Source organism: Echinops telfairi, unplaced genomic scaffold, assembly GCF_000313985.2.
Source record: "Echinops telfairi isolate 266 unplaced genomic scaffold, ASM31398v2 ScPeMD7_7406;HRSCAF=8444, whole genome shotgun sequence".
Classification (NCBI taxonomy): domain Eukaryota; kingdom Metazoa; phylum Chordata; class Mammalia; order Afrosoricida; family Tenrecidae; genus Echinops; species Echinops telfairi.
Genome location: NW_022111306.1, coordinates 1857693 through 1879466, shown reverse-complemented (window position 1 = coordinate 1879466; position 21774 = coordinate 1857693). Strand labels below are relative to the sequence as shown.

The window sequence follows — 21774 nt, the reverse complement described above, 5'->3', positions numbered from 1 at the left end:
ATCACGGAGGAAACAAAGCACATTGAAAAACTGCTGGAACTTAATTCATTCTAAAACCAGACACTCATTTTATTTTTTTCAATTCCTTCTAATACTTTTTCTAAGTTTAGAATTGTGTTCTTTCTGTGAAATGGTAATACTAGCCCTGGGCACAGAAAGGAAAATGCTACCCCCAAGAAGATCACTCTTCCCATCACTGAGAGCGTCACTGCCGTCCCGTTGTGTCAGCATAAGAGACTCTCAGCGCACATTCTATGGAATCCAAGAAGTAGGAACTCCTTTAGGGATAGGCAGTGTTTTCCTCCAGAAAAGCTAGATCATTGGGGTGTACTTGAAGGAGCATGGGCTGAGGAAGGAGCAATGGGAAGAAATCTGATCCTTGAAATGATCCAATTCAAAAGGTTGTCCATTGTAAGAATTCAATCAAGTTCCTGTGGCTGTGTGCTCCAGTTGCTTCTAACTCATAAAGACCCTGTGCACAAAGAGTCACCAGGACCCGGTCTTGTGCCCGCCTCACATTGCTGTTAGGTCTGAGCCCATTGCCACTAGGTTTAAAAACAATTCCTCTCTCTATTTCACGTGCTGCCAAATTAAGAAAGTATTGAGTTTCAAGTACCGGAGCAGAAGTAATCCCCCAAAGACACTTTTTTAACATGCATTTTATAATGGCTAAGAACTCAGACCACGACAGAAATGATACAGTCTAAGGATATTTTACCTTGTAGTGAAAGACTGTTCTTTCCCTCTGAGGAGATGTCAAAAAGTTTGTGGGGAATTTTCATTTTCTCTTTCATTTCCCCCCAACCTTTTTGAAGCACCCCATGTTAACATACTTAATAACAGCAGTGATGCCCCCAGTCTGACTTATTTTCAAAGATCCAAGAAATTTAAACACTTGTCCGGGCTCTACCCAGCAAATCATACATAAAGGACGCATGTACAGTTAGAAACACAGTACATTCTTCCACTCTCTTAGCTCGGCAACCCTCCTTTTCAGCGTTCTCTTTCCCCATTACCATGAGCACACCGTCCCGAAAAGGTTCCTTTTGCGTTATTGACAATGTGGTGACATATAGTTTAAAGAGTATACTGCTCAAAGCAAACTTTGTGTTTTTTTCTAAATTAAACAATGGTTTGGTTTAATTACATATCCCAAAAAAGTCTCTATTTGGATTTAAAAAGACTTTAAATTAAAAGGTTTTCTCGGGAAAATAGTTACTCTTATCATTACCTAGCCTACTTGGTTCCAAAAGTCTAAAGTCCGTGAAATTGAAATTCTATTATACATTTTTTAAAAACTCTTTCAATCTATAGAAACAGAAAATCATGCAATACACCGGAAGAAAAGAACAATCGTTTTCACCATACAGGAAATTTGTTTCTCTAGAAGATGCACTGCAGCATGATTTTTCCATAAAGTCTACCAAAAAACAAAAAAGTTCCCATTTAGATCAGTATCTAATACTAAAACCCACTGAAGCCAGTGTCTGAGAGTTTCCAATGTGAGGCAGTTGACTCTCATCAAAGGGCTAAGCAAGATCCGAGCCCGTATGTCATCTTAGCGTTATTCACTTATTTCTCTTGCAACCATCCAACCTTTAGCCACAGAGGGCTTGTACAACAAAGATACACTTTTCTCATAGTGAGACTAACAGTATAGATAAAGATGTTCCTAAGGGAGAGTCTTGACACAAGGTCCTAATCAGAAAGCTCCCTAGAAACCATGAGGAAATTATTTAGCACGCTTGTTACTACCCTGTGAAGTCAGATTAGTCAGGAATTTATACCAGGTTCACAGTATCTGACAACCCGTGTAAAGCCCCTGCTGTGAGTTACTCACTTCTGGCTTTCCTGATCTTGAGCGTTGACTCTGAGCCTCGTATGTTCATCCGTGATCACCTCTCTGCCACTTTAGAGTGTTTGATTTCATTTTGAGAAATCAGATTTGCCTATCATTCAATTTTGTTTCTGAAATTTCAATAAATCTCTTATTTTTTTTCATTATTGACATTCTTACTGGTGGACATTGAAGTTTTCTCTTTTTAATCTACACATTTAAATTCAGAACCCATCCTCCAAACAACATGTCTTATCTCCTGCCCTCACTTCAATTTTAATGTTTCCCCCATTTAATTTTTTTTTAATCCAACCCATTGAAGTCTGGCTAAATATAAGCAGAAAGGTCTTTCATAATGTTATGCTCCGGGTGAAAAATGCCTGGTGACCCACAGGATATCCCACCTTCTCCTACCACTTCCAAATCTAGAAATGGATGGTCTTCCTTTTGTCAAAACATGGCAAACCCACCCACCTATTCATACAGGACATCTGGGGGTCATCCTTTAAGTATAACTCTTCAACCTCGACAGTGACCTGTCACCAAAATCCTCATGACACCTATCTCCACTATCTAGCGTAAACCTACCTGTCATCCATTTTCTTCGTAGTCCAACTATTATCACCACTGGCCTAGATGCGTAATTACCCTACAGATGTTCTGTTAACTAGCAATAACTATCTCCACTCAGAAGTAATTGAGCCTCTTAAAAAATTAATCTTTCCATATCATATATAAAATTCATACATTAAAAATGACTTCTTTAAGTCAAGACTCTATTTCTATAACACAATCTTATATTAAAATGTAGACCTTGCATCTCTCTAGATGGTAAATTCCATACAGACAGGAACAATTTTGCATTTTTATCTTTATATACATAGTTCTAATGATGCCTACCCCATAAATATTCCAAATAAACACTTGTGGAATAAATGAATAACAATATCTTTTTTTAATTTAAGACAACCTTAAGTTGTAACAACCTGAGAGAAACAAACAAATATAGTCAGTAAATTATTTGGTTTACATAGTAAGCAATGACACAAAATGAATTTTTTGCTCCCCGTTCCCCAACCCTTAAACTGAGATGCCGTAATGAGTTATTGACAGGTAAGCCTTAGGACGTGATGGGAAATGCCACACCAAATTAAAACAGCAGACCAATCATTCTGGGGCTTATATCTGACAATGACATTTAGGACAATTTTGAGGAAAAGCATTTCTATTATCCACCTCTGTCATTACTGGCCATATCCTTTGCAATCCTTTCTATCTTAAAAAATTATTAATACACGTGACTTCTGCAGTAACCACTGGGCTTTCTGCGGAAAGTGGAGAGGCGTGGGAGCATGCAGCTGTATCGAGTCTGCTCATTTGGAGTTGACAATCTCAATGAGATCCTTCCAGAGCAGGATCTCAGATCCACAAAGGAATTTAAGAAAACGGATCAGCTGAACATTTATTACATTCCTGTTGTATGAAATTTCACAATCTTGGGCAAAAAATAGAAGAAAATTATATTAAAACCCCCTTGATTTTCACCTTTAGAAAATATGTGAGTTTTCTATGTCCAAAGATTATAGTCTCTATTAGAGCTAGATAAATGCTTTATTCTAAGCCTATGAAACACATATCTTTCGAAAATGCAAGCAATGGTTTAATTTTTAATGTGTTGAACTGCCCAGAGATCACTAAAATACCAATACAAACATCTGTGTGGTCCTTGAAAATGAAAGAGCATCACGAATTCTCAGTGGGTTTGGCGCTCTGCCTCACCTTTCATAAATACTGTGACCAGAGATCCAATGCTCTAGGAATACAGGGCAGCTCCAACAAAATACTCATCATATAAAATCTAAACTAATGATAAAGAGAACTCTAACTCATTTGACTGTCTAGCTCCATGTGGAGAATAGATTGAATGGCTTTGACTATTTTTAGATAGTATATAATGATTAAAATAAGTGGACTCAAATTTGGTTCAAAGTCAACATGGTAGCTTATTAGTTAAGCATGTTTCTAAAGGGAATAGATCAAGTGAGAGATGGATTGATTATTTGGTTTAGAGATCTTTCTTAAAAGATATTGACTGTCCTGAATCCAGCACCAATATTCACCACAGCTACCATTTGACTGTTTGCTAAATGGCCAGTGTTAGCCATGATGCACTTGTTATGTAAACGATCGTAATTTCTTATCTCATCACACTAACACAAGATGGGTACTCAGTGGTTTGAGCCGGGGAAGCGGAAGCTATGGAATTTCAAACAATCCCCTCAAATTAACAAGTTGGTCGATTGTGAAAACCCTATCAACTCTGTCCCAGTGGCTATTGATTTACGGATTGCACTGATGGCCCAAGAAGTAGAAAATACCTTTATAACACTCCAGAGAAAATTAGAAATTAAGCAGAGATAAGAATTTTAAAAATCATCTTTTAATCCCCATTTCAAAATACTTTTATAGTAATGTAAATTAGGAAGTATAACAATAGAGCTCTAATTTGTATGGAACAATAAAAAAAGTCAAAAGAGGACTCTAAAGACAAAATCCCCCCCAAAGTCAACTGCATTTTCACATGCAAAGAGTTGCACAATGAGCACACGCACTGCTTGATCATACATCTTATGTGTCTAGTTTCAAAACTATCCATCCTCCCATCCCCACATGTTGCATTTCAACACCACCACCACCACGATCTGACCTTGGGCGGCTGGAATGGCAACGGCCAGCAGACAGCTTCAAGGTGGCTGTCACCTTCAACTGCCTCCCGGTCCCCATCCCTGTATTCTTCACACCCATCATGACACTTAATCATTCATCTTGGATCTCTCCCGTGATCCTCTACCCGCTTCTGACCGGTCTAGATCACAAATTGCTATTGGCAGTATAGAAAGAATATAGTCCTTCCTTTCCATCCTGAACCTCCTTTTGTCAAAATCGCTGCTGGTCCCCTTGCTCATGGAGTCCCTGCTGCCCTGGAGAGGAGCATTTGCTTTCTAATCAGCTCAGCCCCTGCCTACTCATCACTACCTTTTTATAAGGCACCACTCATGCTTGGCTGAGAGTAGCAGGAACAAAGAGGGCTATGATTTGATGATGAACGTAATAAATGCTTTCCTCTCCGAAGAGAGGTTGGCAATCTTTCTTAAACTGATGCTGATTCTAGCCTTTGGGAGGCCTTGCTGAATCCATCACTGAAATCCCTAAAGATAGAAGAAGTAAGACTCCCTGACAGCATCACACAGAAAATTGGATACAATCTCACAGCATGAGAAAACACACTGCGGAGAGGGAATAATGCTAAATAATAATGGGACGCTCTAAAGAGAGGAGGGTGAGTCATGGGAAGGCACAGTAAATGGTGCAGACAAATTAAGTAGCGCAAGACTCCTTGTAGGACAGTGCAGGCAAAAGACAAGAAGTATAGGATGGAATTAACACATGAGAAATGTGTTGGCACAAAACAGCAATCTAATAGAACAGCCTGTTGGAAATGTTGAAAATGTTGGACTGCTTATTAAAAGGTAAATTTTAAACCTTTAATATCAATTTCAAAACATTTTATCTGAGTTCCCACAAAACACAAAAATAAAATTCTTATGAAAATATGTCCTTTGAAAAAATTACATTCACTGAAGCACAAAGAAATCAAGAAGCCAGTGAGTGGAAACCCTCACACACTTTTTCAAGACATAACTGAACAGAAATCATTTAGAGATCTAGTATGTCTGTTTAAATCCCCCGATTTTAGAGTTTCCATTTATTTAAAACTGTAAAGAAATATTAGGGAAAATGAAAATTAAGAAGCTGGAACAAATTATCCTTTCACCTTAGCAGAAAAAACAAAATTGTCCCTTTAAAACAACGGATCTCAACCTGTGGGTCGAACCACCCTTTCACTAGGGTCACCGATTCATAACAGTAGCAAAATGACAGTTATGAAGTAGCAACAAAAACAATGTTAAGGTTGGGGGGTCACCACAACCTGAGGCGCTGTATGAAAGGGTCGCAGCATGAGGGAGGTGGGGAACCACTGCCTTACGAGGATGAAACCAAGGCAATACAAATGTTCTATTAGCCAGAAAAGATAGCTCTAACTCAAAATAAATTACTAAGTAAAACCAATCGTGTGGCTGATTTTATTTCTTTCAGGCAAATATTAATTCAAATATAGAAAACATATATATTTTTTCATTCAATTCACTGATGGGAAAACACCTAATTGCCTAACAAATTTACAAAAAGTAGTGTTTGTAGCCAGAATTTATAAGAATGAGCTCTGGTGGTTTTGGTCGGTAAGCACTGGGGTACTAATTGCAAGGTTAGTACTTCAAACCCACTAGGCAATGCCCGGGAGGAAAATAAATCTGTCAGAGCCTGTAAGATTCACAAAGCCTAGAAAACTCTATAGAGGGTCACTATGAGGGGAATTGACTGGATAACAGTGGGTTTGGGGGTAAGTTCTAGTTCTATTGTCAGCCACGAGGAGCAAACCATGAATAATAGTAGAGTGTTTAGTTACCATTCGACCATGTTCCCTGTAACGAAATAGCTAAGGTCTGACTAGGACAGGGTCACACAGGAGAAGCTCAAAGAGGTTCCTTGCGGGTCGAAGAGTGAGATGGGAAAAAAGGCAACGGGAGAAAGAGAAGATGGCTAGAAATCGATACAGCTTTAATCTCTAACACATTTTCCCAACATGAATTTCTTCATCCTATCCACCATCCTTCTGTTTTTTGCCCCCACCATTCTTATGTATTATGTGATAAAGCAGGAAAGCTCTGGAGTTATGTTTGTCAGTTTCCTGTTCCGGGAGAAAACACTTCTCTGACCTCTGTTGTTACCATTACCTGCTGTTGGGTGGCCTCTGACTGGTGGACGCTGCCCTGCCTGTGTCATTCCTGTGATCCTGGCCAGCTCCTGTCACGGGGGTCCAGACGGTTGATTTTCACAAGGGCATCCACAGCCTTCTTCGTGGTCTATATTAGTCTGGGAACTCTACCAAATTTGGATTCGAATCAGAGGGACACACAAGTTTCCACTTACAGATAAGTGGTGGCTGCACATTGTGTGCGCTGAACAAGAATCGACCCCAATCGTCCACGTGAACTGCAAGAATTCTACCAGTGAATCACTCCTGATCTCCTTCCCTGATCTTACATCAAGTGCTATAAGCTCCCTAGCCCCATCCATTTTCCTAGAGCCATTCCCTCCTCCAATGAAATATTCAATAGTTTCCAACACTTTTATCTGTCTACACCAGGTTCCCTTCCAACTCATTCAATTTAATTAAGGTGCATGGGGGAAAGGGGTGCCATGAAGCAGTGGGGAGCAGGAAGGGGCGCACAAATCTGTACAATACTTGGAGTGTACCAGCTGCTTGGAAGGGTGACTGTGATGTAATAACAGATAAAGCTTCCCTGCAAACAGCCTTCTGCTCTCCTCAGGTCAGCTGTGTGCTTAAACCCCCCAAATAGGAATTGTTTTGATTGCCTTTTATTTGAGGTTGAGATAAGGGAGTAAAATTCCATTTGCATGGAAGCTGCATTTTCTCCCACAACGTTGGAACTTCAAAGAGGATAGGACAGCGCATCCCATGCAGTGGACTTCATTCATCCATCTAGACACATGCCTGTCTCAAAACCATTTTGTTGCTGTAGGTGCTATCAAGCTGGTTCTGACTACGCACAATAGAAGGAAATAGTACGCAGTTCTGTGCCGCTCTCACAATTGCTATGTCCGGTCCACTTTGGCAGCCACTATGTCAATCTATCTTGTTGAGGGTCCCCCTCTTTTACACCGGCCCTTCGCTTCATGAGTGAGGCTGTAATCTGCAAGGTCTGCAGCTCAAAACCGCCAGCTGCTCCACAGGATGGAGGGGGGCAGGGCTTTCTCCTCACAGGGGCAGCTCTACCCTGTCCTATGGGGTCACTATGAGTCGGCATTGACTCTACGGCCATTCAGTTCGGGGGTTTTCCCCAAGGACACCAAGCATGGTGTTCTTTTCCAGGGACTGGTCTCTCCTGCTAACATGTCCAAAGTACATGAGATGAAACCTCGCCATTCATGCGTCTCAAGAGCTGTTCTTCCAAAACAGATTTTTGGTTCTTCTGGTAGTCCGTGGTACTTTCAATATTCTTCACCATGCCATAATTCAAATGCATCCTTTCTTCTGTGTTCTCCTTAATCACTGTCCATCTTTCACATGTGTATGAAATAACTGAAAACACCATGCCTTCAGTCAGGGGCACCTTAGTCCTCAAAGTGACATCCCTGCTTTTCTTGACATTAAAGAGGGCTTGTGCAGCATATGGGGTTGCTATGAGTCAGCATAGACTTGATGGCACTGAGTTTGACTTGGGATTGGTCTGGCATATTTCCCCAATGCAATGTGTCATTTGACCTCTTGGCTGTTATTTCCATAAGCTTTGATTGTAGATCCAGGGAAGATTAAATCATCCTTGTCTTGTCTGGAAGTCTTGTCAATCTCGTCTCCCGTTATCATGATGTTAACCCTTAGTCCAGTTTTGAGGATTTTCATTGTCTTGACATACTGAAGACTGGAATTTTGTTTTGTTTTTTCATCAGCAAGTGCTTCAATTCCTCCTTTCTTTCAGCAAAAAAAAAAAGATTGTAATATGCATATTGAAGGTCATTCATAAGTCCTTCTCCAATCTTGATATCCCATTGTCACTCATATAGTCAAGTTTCCTGGATTATTTTATCAGCATACAGATTGAATAAGTAATGGGAAAAGAATAAAGCCTTGACACATAACTTCCTGGCTTGAAACCAACAGTGTTCCCTGTTTCTGCTAGCTACCTGCTGGTCCAAGTACGATTTTTCATGAGCACAATGACGTGTATGTGGAGTCCAGTTCTTCTCAGTGTTCTCCATAGGTTGTCATGAACCACAAAGTCAAACACCTTCACACAGTAAATGAAGGAACACAAGGAAACAGGTTTCCGGTATTGTCTGCTTTCAGCCAAAATCCTTCTGAGGTGAACAATGATGTCTAGTCCTCTTCTGAATCTAGCTTGAATTTCAATAGTTCCCTATTGATGTTCTGCTGCAACCATTTCTTAAAACTATCTTCAAAACAAAGTTCAATGCAATTCTTCAAAATTGTCTGTACTTGCTTGGGCCTTCTTTCTTTTCAAGGAGCACAAGTATGGATCTCTTCAAGGAGCTGTCACCTGTCTTGACATAGACAAGTGAGTGCTTCAATACTGCATCAGCGTGTTGAAACATTTCGACTGGTATTCCATCAATTCCTGGAAATCGGTTTTGGGCTAATGCCTCTGGGCGGCCATACAGCTTCCTTCAATGGCACTGGTTCTTTATCATGTGCTATCTCTTGACGTGGTCCCCTATTGATCAGTTCTTTTTGGTACAGTGATTCTGTGTATTCCATCCATCGCCTTTTGGTGCTTTCTGCAATAGTCAATATGTTTCCCATAGAGGTCTTCAATATTGCAACTATTGCTTTTCATTTTTAAGTAATTTCATTGAGATATAATTAGTATTTCATACAATTCAATAGGTCAGTCACATTAAGAGCGGCTATGCAAATATCACCACACCACACCAATTTTGGAGCGTTCTCTTCCTTTTTGTACTTATTTCTGTTGACTTCCCATTTCCCTCCCTATCTCCCCTTCAATATCCCCAGGTAATTATTAATCCAATTATCATCTTCATAGATTGAAACTATCGTTTTTTGGCTATTAATTAATCACTCCTATTTTATATTCCTCTTCCTTCCTTTTCTCTGTTCTCTTTATCTTGATTAGTTCATTTAATTTGTTTGTGTGTTGGCCCACCATTCTGAAACCCCTAGAGGTTTTTTCCCTTGTTTCTTTCTTTTTTAGCTAATCATTTGCCCAGTTAACTAGACGGTCTTAGGACCCATCTAGAACTAACATTTGCCTAGTTGACCTTCCTTACAAAAACATTAATATTAGCCTATTTTAAAACTCTATCTTCATGTGTATTTGCTGGAGAAGACTGTCTAATGATGTCAAGACCCAACTATATGATTAAAGCTGTATAGTTAAAAATTAATTAAATTGGGCTTTTTTTAATAAGAGAGATATCACATCAATATTTTCAATAAACTTGATGAAAGCAGGTAATGGGATGACATTCATAAAAAGAAAAAAACATAATCTACTTGCTCTTTCCAGATACCAAGTATCAAAAGAAAAGATAAAAAAACCTCAAATCAATAATTCAATTAGTGTTAATAAGTAAATAAATGTGCCTGAGTTACAAACACCTTATACATACTGTGGGCCTATGTTGCTAAGCTTTGCTGTGTTTATGCTACCCCATGCTCAGAAAGAGCTGAGAAAAATCTAAAGGGCAACCAGTCCTTTATAATTATGTAAAATGGCCATGACTCAAGGACTGCAAATGCTCCCAACATTTGCATATTCTGCCAATCATTGGCCTAGTGTTTTCACCTCTGAGCATGAATTTATTTCAGTTGGTTCCAAAGGGAATTGTTGAATCAGCTGAACAAGGACTATATCTTACAGTATTTTCTATTTACCACATAGCCCAAACAATATGAAAATATAAAGTGTTAGCATGTTTTAAGTTTAATTTAAATGGGAAAGATTCTGAGTAATACAACAGTTTTCTGGAATTCGAAATAGTTCCCTCTTCTTAAGAAAATAACACCAGATTAAAATTATAAATTTAAATATGGGTATCAATGCTACAAAAATATTTACTGTTGCTCTGAAAGAGAAAAATTTTAACTTCTTTTATTTAAAAACCTTAAAGGTATATTTTTAAATGTCATTATATATATTACTATTTGTTTGTTTTTTTTCAACTTTTTAGTTGAATAATTTAGAATAATTCTAAGAATCCTGATAGGTTCAAGCTAATTATACTAAACTACCTAGAGACCCAAGAAAATATTTTATATCTGATTCATAGCTTACTTATTGCTTATTTTTTCAATTATGAAAAACTCCCAATTGATTGGGAGAGTGTTTTCTAGATCTCCTTTTCCAGCCCTGACTACATCTCCATGTTACAGTAACCAAGAAACAGTGAGGGCTGCTGATCAACAGGAAGAATGTGTGAGTAGAAACATCCCACGGAAAGTGTCAGTGTAGCGCCACTGCTGAAGGCAGCAGCTGTGGTAATAATTTTTTGTAGGAATCAACACCAGACTAGTTACAAGGAGCTGGATATCGAAGAAGTCCTGAAGGTCCAGCACAATGCACAACCATTCAACCACTAGGACTCCTTACCCTCTACTATAGTCAGGTCTGAATCACATCCTAAAGGGGACCTTAGCTCCAGGCATATAAAATCCAGAATTATATCACCCAAGGGATTATAGCTAGAAGGGCCATATTAACTGACTATAAATCAGCTGGAATCTAAAGAGCCCTAGTTATGCAGTGGTTAAGTAGTCAGAGGCTAAATGAAAGGCTGGCAGTTCAAAACCACCAGCTGCTCCACAGGAAAAAGAGGGCAGTTTGCTCCCATAAAGATTATATAGCCTTTGTCTCATCGTTCTACTCTGTTACTGTGAAAGTGGACCCAACAGCAGGAGGATGTTTAGCAGGAACTCTGCAGAGCAGAAAGCATGAAGAGAGCCTCCCAGTCTGGACTGGACGGCCAATAAAGGACTCCAATTGGCAGGAGCACCGAACGCCAGGAATTGGGAGTAATGGCCAAGGAAGCTCAAAAGCAAATTCAGCCCCAGCCCTTAGTATGTGGAACTGACAAAAACAACTGGGAAGTCTCCAGCTGACAAAGTTGGGGGCAGGGGGAGAAAGAGGGGCAGAATGATATTGACATTCCGATCTAGATTTGAGGCAGGACCCTAACCCTGAGGGGTAGTAGAGCCAACCAAATAAGACCAGTCCATCAAGATCACTGCTTTCAACAGCAGGGACCTAAGACCCCATTGCCTCCTGTATTGGAGAAGACTGAGAGAGTTTTAGGAAGCAAGTCAGAATCCAATAAAATCTCCAACCTCCTAAGGCAGGTGGGAAAATTTGGAAAACTATGTGCCTTATCTCAGAAAATAGCACGGAAATGACACAATGCTTCTTTCTTTCCAAGCTTGGCAAGAATAGAAAAGCATGGTGATTTCTCTTCCCCCCTAGTAACACCAGGTGCTAACTGCCTGGCCCTCTAGCATTGCTTTAGTTCCCTAAATCTTTTAAGTGGGCAGACTCATCAGATACCATTTCCCAATATTAACTGGTTAACATTCCTTTTGCTTGTTTGTGTTTTCCCCTAAAAACTCACTGCCATCGAGTCAATGATGACTCAAAGCGGCCTCCTGTGGGTTTCTGAGACTGTAACTGTCTATGGGAGTAGAAAGCCTAGTCTTTCTCCCAGACGCTGATGGTGGTTTCGACCTGTTGCCCACTGGGACTCTATTTTTGCCTAATATAAAGTATATATAACATAAAATGTGCCATTTTAACTATTGCGAAGCTTACATTTTAATGGCATTAATTAGCTTCAGAAAGTTCTGCAATGATTTCCATAACTTTTGCATTTCTCCAAACAAAAACTCTATAGACATTAAGCAGTAATTCCCATTTCCCCTCCCTGAAGACCTTTATAACTTCTAATCTACTATCTTTCATGTGTGGTTATTCTATATATCTCTATGAGAAGAATAATAAGAGAGGAGTTAAATAAAAAAGGATTGCTGTCAAAGTTTCAGGTAGTGCATGTTTAAGTTGGTTTATTCTAAACAATATCATATTCAGTTGGTTTATTCCATACAAAACACATTTGCATATGTCTATGCGGCTCAGTGAATGGCTGTGATTTAGTTCTCTCAATATATTAATCTCATGAAGGAGTTTTCCAAAAAATCCATCAAAACAGTAGCTTCTGAGGAGAGCTGCTGGGTCAGTTCAATTCAAGGCAAAGAGATCAGCTCTGAATATGGTAACTGATTTTTGCATTCAGAAGGGGCAATCTCGACAAATTTTCCTGGAGGACAATAATGGGGAGCTATTACAAAAAGTTTTAAGAAACATTTATAAGTGCACTGCTGAGAAAGAAATCAGGACCATTTACACCAAGGAATTCTTGTTTCCAACAATGTGCTCCTCTCATTCCGTCCTTGGAGGGTTTTGTTGGGAAGCCTACCCAGCCCACTCTATCCCCGCCCCCGATCTTTCCTCTCTAGACATTGTTCAGTCCTCAAACCTCAGAGAATATCTAAAAGAAACACAATCTGCGCCCCTCAGAGAAGCCAAAACTGCCCTTTGGAAGTGGTGTAAATCTGACGTGAAGAATTCTTCGGGGAAGGGTTGTTAATGTCATTGGATGCTGGAAAGTCAAGCCCGGTGACAGCAACAGGCAGCCCCACACCATCGTCACAAGTGTTACATGTGAGCCTGTTGTTGCCTGTTGGAGGGTGGAGACGCTGCCCTCAGAAGTGGGTTCATCTCAATGGAGGGCATGGCGAGAAACAGGAGCTTCAGATTTTGACAGTTTTCATAGAGGTTTCTTTTATTTTATAGCAATACTCTGGATTGCTACAGTATTTGCCTTTTGTGTCTGGCTTATTTTCACTTAAAAATGTTTCAAAGTTCAATCATGTGCCGCCATTGTATATCTTTAATTCAGGGGAGCATAAATGTATTTGAATCATAAACTTTCAATTCCTTAATTATGTAATAACAAACTATTGGTCTTTTCTTGAAAGATAGTTTATACAAAAGTTTTCACACAAACATCCAGTGATATATATTTTTAATCCACTCAAATAAAAGGAGTTAGGATTCATAAATGCATTTTACATGAGAAGTTGTAGGCATGGCACCTAACATACCAAGTAGAAAGTTTGATTTTATACAAGGAATTCGAAAAAGACACCTTGGGCCTCTCCAATGTTAGTGCCAGAAATTAACAGATATGCATAGCTTTCGTTAAGTTGAGATATGTCAAGATTAGTGAAAACATTGACTTCAACATTTCTCACATTTTGTAGCATTATGGTCAGCTCTTCAATTGTCCTAATATTCTTTCTAGAGCTCCTGATTTTATAAACAATTAATTGAATATGAACAATCAAGACAAAACAAGGCAGGAAGATGAAGGATGATGACAGGAAAAGTTTACTTTTTGCTTTATTGGGAACTGGAGAAATTAAGATTATCCCATGAAATTGAGCTATCATGAAATATGACTAAAGAACTGAAGGAAAAGGGAAAGATTCCATTCTTAGCAGCTGCCTTTTCTTACCATTTACTTACTTACCGCCTTCTCTACAGACCTATTTTGTAGTGGAAAACGTATTCTTAAAATCTTAATAATCAAAAATGCACTTATCAAAGACAGCGTAAATGGGAGTGCTACATAATATATAGTCCTTATCCAACAGAAGAAAATCTCCTTTTCAAAAATGACTTGATATAAAAATGAATGGTACAACCCAAAGGAAAACTCATTTTCCTGCATAAGCCTGCTCATTTCATCTTGTGAATAATTTTTAACATGGCATATGACAAATGAAACAGAAATTATCCTTAACCAGGATGTCAAAATCCTTTTTTGGAAGCAAACACTCAAATAAGATTTTTAAATCCACATTCGGTCTTAAAACCATATTCTTTAAAGCACTGAAATAGGAATGGACTGAGGTGGTAACATTTCATGGTCAGAATGAAAAAATACTTACAGTATTGGCTTCTCCAGGTGACTTCCCTGTGAACCAACAATCTCCCCCAATGTACAAAACACTTGTCCCAGAAAGTCCTAAAATAGATAAAAGGATTAAAGCTCAATCCCAAACCAGGTTTACGCAACATGCTTTGTGTACCGCTAAGTGTAATACACGCAATACACATTGTATTCACTTTTACAATAATGAATTTTCTAGCTCCCCAAAGTAAATAGTTTGACATGTATGAACTTTAGCATGTGATTTTTCCATGAATTTTCACAGGTTGGGGTGTTATTAATCATAGAGAGACTTTGTCATTTTAAATTTTCTGGCACTGCATTTCTCTTCTTTTCTTCTTGTTTAAACTACAATGTAAATGAATACAAGTTCCAGAGTTCAAATTCACAACTGGCTCTCTTGGATATCTCTGGAACTACTACCTGTTGGCTACGCTGACAATTCCTGAGCGCACGGGCCAGCGACAGGCTACAGCATTGGCAATACTTACAGGGAAGTGTTGCCATACAATAGAAGCAAAACTGGGCTTCAGAGACACACTGCCCAGTGACTATTCCAGCACTGCCATTTGCTACCTCTGATTATGTGCAATTATAAAAGGCCTACAGTTTTTTTTAATCTCTAAAATGTATTAGCACTTCTTGGATAGGTTCAATAAGTTATTCAAGGAATAGCTGAGTCATGATAGAGAACTTGTTATCAAGGCAACCCTACCTCATGGCTATCTCACACATTACAATAGAACTTTGAGCAGCTGATTTTCTGGAGGGAGCAACAGTGAGTGAACTTGGGTTAACCTTTCATCAGTGAGCAACTGACTGTATTAACATGGACACCATAAATGGATGAATGGTTATTGGAACATGTTTAATTCCTAAAAACAGTGCTAACGATATAAAGCACTATTAAGTTCATTAACATGATTCTTATTTCAGCAATTCTTATTTCAAGACTCAGAATAACCCTGCAGAATGAGAGGTCTGTGAATAATATTGCATTTCACATGTAAAGAAACAAATAATCTAAGAAGTTGGTTTTGCACATTTTAAGCGGAAAGGTTGACATTAACTCATGTGTACTGACTTTAGATTCATATACTGCTAAGAGTTTCAACGCCATACATACAATGCAGCTGCACAGGCCCACAAAATAAGGGCTCAGGCATCATTTTGTTACGTAGGTCAAGTGAACATGAAAGTGTTTGAAGGTGAGATACACACCCTCCTGTTTGGCTTCCATGGGATCCAAAGAACTACTTTGTCCTAAAGGCGAAGCTGGCGGTAAACTATTGGAGAAAACACCCTTAGAGGAATGGAGAGGGGCTGATGGGAATCAAACTGTTGTCTTAAGTTTTACTAAACAAAATAAAAAAGGAGTCCAGGGGAAGGAGTGGGTTACCTGTTGGGCTGCTAACCACTAGGTCAACAGTTTGAACCTACCAGCTGCATAACAGAAGAAAGGTGAGGTTTTCTGCTCCTGTAATGATGTACAGCCCGGAAAACCCAAAGCGACAGTACTACCCTGACCCATGGGGTCGCTATGCCTCAGAAGGGACTCACTAGGCTTTCATATATGCAATCATTTTCATTACTGAACACCTTCCAATGATATGATCAATCAATATTTCTTGATTTGATGAATGAGAAGCGCTGGTGGCATAGTGCTTTCAAGTTGGGCTGCAATCTCCAAGGTCCTCAGTTTGAAACCACCAGCTGCTACATGGGAGAAAGACGAGGCTTTTCTACCCTGCAGCTATGAAGTAGCTATAAGGTAGCTATGAGTTGGCACCAACTCAATGGTGTTTCATTGAGTTTATTTTCTTTTCATGTAAGTACTAAACTAATTAAACTTAGTTTAAGAATTTGTGCTTTTATCATATTTACTATTATGTAGTATGCATTCCACTACATTCACAGAGTATCCAAAAATTACCCTGAATCCAATAAGCCGACCGAGAAGTGGAAAGAGCTTATAGTGAGAGGTGGAGGGGACAAGAGAAAGAGAGCATGGCATTATAACAGTGAGGTTCACGTCATATAGGCAGTTTTTGTTTTTACTTTTGTCTCTTTAATAATAACGGCAAATCAGAGGAGTGTTTGCATGATACCTGCAACCAGTTAAAGAAATTCACGACTGTTATGTGCTTTCATAGTGATACATCCATAATATGTAACTGTACTTAGCAATAAGTGAACTGGCTTTATTTTGTCTGCATGCTTAACTGATGGTTGGTTGTTCTACACCAGCACTGGTGCTTCCTAATATCATTTTTGAAACCTCTTCTGCTGTTCATTCAATTTTCAAAGTAGTATAGTAGACCCCTTATGGGTAAATATTGTAAGAATCTGAATATCCTGTGTTACTACACTAACTGAATCATTACTAATGTTGCTATGTTTGTTTCCTAATCTAAAATTGGGGTTAATCCATCTCATAGGTTGTTGAGAGAACAAAAAAGTCAAATGTATCCCAAGTACTTAGCACAATATTGGAAGCATGTTGACTGCCTAATACATGCCTGTCTTCTAAGTAGTAAAAGAATATTACTAGATGCTCAAAATTTACTACTTGCTACTGGATTTCAGTACTATACGATAGTTATAGTCTACGATCAGTGCATAGTATAGTATACTATAATGTGCATATTATATTTATTTCAATAAAATAGTATATTTTCAACAATTGTTTAAATTGCATTATAAAATCCAAATCTGTCAGATAAACCAACTAATCTTATGTAAACTAACATACAGATATGAATGTGCAAAAGGATTAATATTTTAAGAATAATAGTCTGATGAATAGGAAACACTGTAAGTGAAGTTTTTTATTTTTATACTGTCACAGAGCTAATCAGCCCATGTAGTTTATCATTAGCATAATTCATGAACAATTTAAAAAGCATTGAATAGTGTGACAACTTTTTCTAAAGGTTCTATAGAGAAAATTTTTAAATGTCTTTCCTGTTTTATAAAGTGATCAATTAACATCTAAAATACACAATTTCCCTGCTAAATAGATCATTTAAATTAAAAGACATTGAAGCAGACTTATTGAAAGCTCTGTTTTATATAGCAAAGTAATTAGGTGCAATTAAGTCTTAAAGAATTAGTCATTCTATTTCTTGATAAGAAAGTTGTGTGATTCCATCTATCCAGTTTGTAGTCATTTAACTGATTTTTAACACTTTCATGCTAAGACGTCATAACAGAAGAAAATGTTTTTAGAATATTTAATAATTGTACTAAGAGATTGGTAATGAAATAGACTTTGAATTACTTGTGAAAATGATATTGTTGGCTTTGCCTACTAATATTGTGTCTTTGGTCCCTGTCCATCCCCTCCTGTGGATCTGGTTCCAACTCATAGCAACCCTATTCCATGCTGATATTTTTATTTCTTTAGTATTTGATTAATATATTAATCAAATTGAGAGAGTTAGGTTTATTGTGCCAACCTGACCAATAAACATATGGGATTAATTGATGAGCAGAGAAATAAATGGCTCGGAGAACCTCACCTTTCTAGTTCTCAGGTCTCTTGCTTTCTGATGGTAGGACCAAGGAGGAGCTGCCTTAGCCAGTTCCCTGTTTCTGCTGGCAAGGCTCACTTCCTGCAAGACATCCCTGAGGAGAAGCTACATGGATCTACCCTGATGCAGCCCTGGGTGCTGGAGAAGCCGTGTGGAGATCCCTGCCAGCGCTCAGATGGTTACACCACCACTGACTTCAAAGACTTTCTACCCACTGGCCTGTGATGCTCCTGCATTTGACGTCATTGTATGTGTTTTGTGAGTTTAAGGAGGACTTTGACTTTGTAGATTAGTTTCATATATAAGGGCTAAATCGGACTTATGGTCTTGTATGGGACTGCGTTAGGATGCTTTCTGAATGTACCTTATATATAAAACTCTCATACATATGAGTTTCTGTGGAATTGTTTCTCTAGTTTACCTAAACTAACATACATCTGAGCTATAATGACTGGACTATGACCTGCAGTGTATACGAATATGGAAATAGTTTCTTATAATTGAACATGATGCTTCTTTGCTTCAGTGATGACTACTTTTTTTTTTATTGGTTGCATGTATATCTATAGGGAGTACTGATGGCATAGTAAGTAAGTAATGGATGCTAATAAACAGGTGAGTAACCCAACCAGTCACACTATGGTAGAAAGATGTGGCATCTGCTTTGAATAAAGATTATCATCTTGGTATTTGAATGGTAAAAACCCAAGATCAAAGGAGGGAACTTTATCAGAGTTTAAATTCTGAACCCCTGGATTTCAGAAGGCTTAGGATGACAAAGGATTTTCAAAGTCCATTTGCTATTTGGATTAAGCCTCTATTGAATTCCACAAGACTATTGAACAGGGAAGTGAAAAGTCTTTTCAACAGACAGGATGAATTGAATGTGAATTACTGTAGATGTACTTGGGTTTAAATTTAACACCTTATCATTTGTTTTCCTTTTTAACACATGTTTAACTTGTCCTACTTCTTATTACTTTTTGCTTCCTTCTAAAATGAGATTTTTCTGTGTTTTCTTTCTCTCACTCTTTCCTTTTTGTATAATTTTCTTTATAAGTAATCCAGGATAGGTAAATTTATAGAGACAGCAACTAGGATAAATACTTTCTTGGGGTTTTGACAGGGACATTTGGGGGTCAACGGTTGCTAATAACAATGGATACAGAAACAAACAAAAAAATATTCCACAAGTGATTGTGGTTATGACTTCCCAACTCATTGAGATATTCAAACTAATGATTTGCAGAATATCAAGTGAATTACAAGTCAATAAAATGGTTCTTCAAAAAGACTAACACCTGGGAAACCTGGAGGCAGGTCTCCTCTGCAGCCTTAGTGAGTCCAAATTGGCTTGATGGCACAGATCCACAGCAGAAAGAGGATATCTATGTGCTGCTAGGTGTAGGCAAACACAACATGGAAAAACTAGATTCAATATTTTAGTAGAAACAACCTTTTCCATTTTTTAACTTTTACATTTTTTTAATCAATTTATTGGGGCTCATACAATTCATCACAATACATAGATCAATTGTGTAAAGCACATCTATACATTTGTTGCCCTCATCATTCCCAAAATTCGCTTGCCTCTTGGGTTCCCGGAATCCGCTCATTTTCCTTTTTTTTTTTATTATAAAATACAGCCTTTCTTTTTCTTGTCAATCCCCCTGACAGGAGGTTATAGGCTCTCTTATACTTTAAAGCAAAATTTGTCCTTTTAATGAATAGATCCTTTTACAGACTACATGTTAATCATACCACCAAAAGTTAATAAACTCTCCTAAACTTACACATCTGTGGTTTGATTATAAATAAAATTTCACTATTAAAATACAAGAATCCTAAAGCTTTTTTATTTATCTATTTTCCCCAACATGAGTTTTAATTGCTTTTAACCATCTAAATTGAAAAACTTAAATAACTCACTGATTAACTATAATGCTTTCAACATGTTGATGATTACAGACCAAAACTAATCAAGTCATAAAAATTATCCATAACATACACATTTAGTACATACAGACACATGTGATAGATGTTATACATAGATCTCTACTACTGAAAAATATATCAAATCTAAGAAAAGCATTTACCCTCTATATACATGTATTACTAGAACAATATGCCTCATCAATAGAGAAATAAGAAATACACCTCACTAACAGAAAAAGGAGCATGTTCACTCATAGCAAATATGATGACAGCTGACAGAGCAAATAACTAGAATATTTTCCATATTATTAAATAACATGGAATATAGTATGGCATTAATAATGAAAAGTATAATTATATCATTATTAAATACTAAATATTTAAAAAGGACAAGATTTGCATGCAAATAGAAGCCCAACTAACCTAATGTAAAGAATGCTGAACATCTTGTCATCAAACCAGTCTTTCTAAGTCCATCTCGAAGTCTAAGATATACGCTGAGACCCTATTAAAATGCGGGTAACAGCAGAGCCCACTTATGAATCATGATTCATTGATACATTGATACATCGGCATAAAGCTAGTCCTTACCATCGAATAAGGACCATAAGGAGAGCCGTTGTTGTTACAGCGGTTCCTTGTAGTCAAATTCATTCCAACCCACGGGGCCCTCTGTGTACAGAGTGGAACTGCACAGCACAGGCTTTTCTATGCCCATCCAGAATAAGATCCTAATGCACTTTGGAGGTGCCCAGGAGCAGATCAGTTGCCCAATGAGTAACCATTTCCACGGCCCAAGGACTTCAGAAACTAAACATGAAAATGCTCTTTTCCTCTTGTGTGGTCAAGGAAGGGTTCGCTCAGTATGTGACAATTAAGTACAAACCCGTGTAATATGAAGGAAAGAGTCATGTGAATATTAGGGCCAAAAATCCTCCAGGTAGGCAAAAACGCAATAAGAAACTCTCTAAGACAAGGACCTTCTTCGGTGTTCAACAAAAAGCAAGCAGGCAGGAGGCTGGAATAGAGTGAGCAAAGAAGGGATTGGTTGAAGCAGAGATGTCTGGGTGTCATGTCACGTCATGGAACCTTTGTCTTATGTATGGAGGGAAGCCACGAGAGGACTTTGATCAGGAAATGGAATGAATCGACTGGCCTTTTAAAATGACAATTCTAGTTCTTCTTTCCTGAGATTACTAAATGCTGAAGTTCCCCCAATATTCCATTTTATTCTCTTCTGTTTTATACTTTTCTTACAGGCCTTGTTGGGTTACAAATCTAAACACTGATTGTTCCCAAATCTATATCTCAATACCCAATTCTATTCTCCAATTCAGCTGCCACATATAATTTCTCTCATAGATAAATTATGCTATCCATCTACTTAAAACCCATCACACAGATGCACACACACACACACACACACACACACACACACACAAATCTAGCCTTTTATTTTAAACCATGGCCTAAAAATTTATGTTTCACCAGAAACCTGTGTGGCTTCTCCCAACGATTTCATTTTGCTTTCATTGTTGATCATTCTTAGTCTATGGTAAGCATTTTTCTGATGCCGAGCTCTTTTCTGATGTTCTGCCGTTGCACTTCTGTTCTTTTTGGCTGAAATGCATTCTACCCTAAATGTATCACAACACTCTCCTTATTAATAAGTATACTTAGGGTGACCACTGCTTAATCAGCCATGTTGCGTGATTAAGTGAAACCGAAGTTTTCAGCTAATGTTGTCCCTGTGAGTTTCTGAGCATAGAACTCTTTAGAAGC

The 21774-nt window shown here is 38.2% G+C and overlaps 1 protein-coding gene across 1 annotated transcript in view; it reads right to left on the bottom strand.

The window, feature by feature from the left end:
- Positions 1-21774, bottom strand: part of CPNE8 (copine 8) — a gene marked incomplete at its 5' end in the record, with an annotated part of 196650 nt that overhangs the window by 158883 nt on the left and 15993 nt on the right. The window contains one exon of the mRNA XM_004700020.2: positions 14523-14599. Within this exon, the coding sequence (XP_004700077.2) occupies positions 14523-14599 (77 nt within the window). The remainder of the gene's footprint in view (positions 1-14522; positions 14600-21774) is intronic.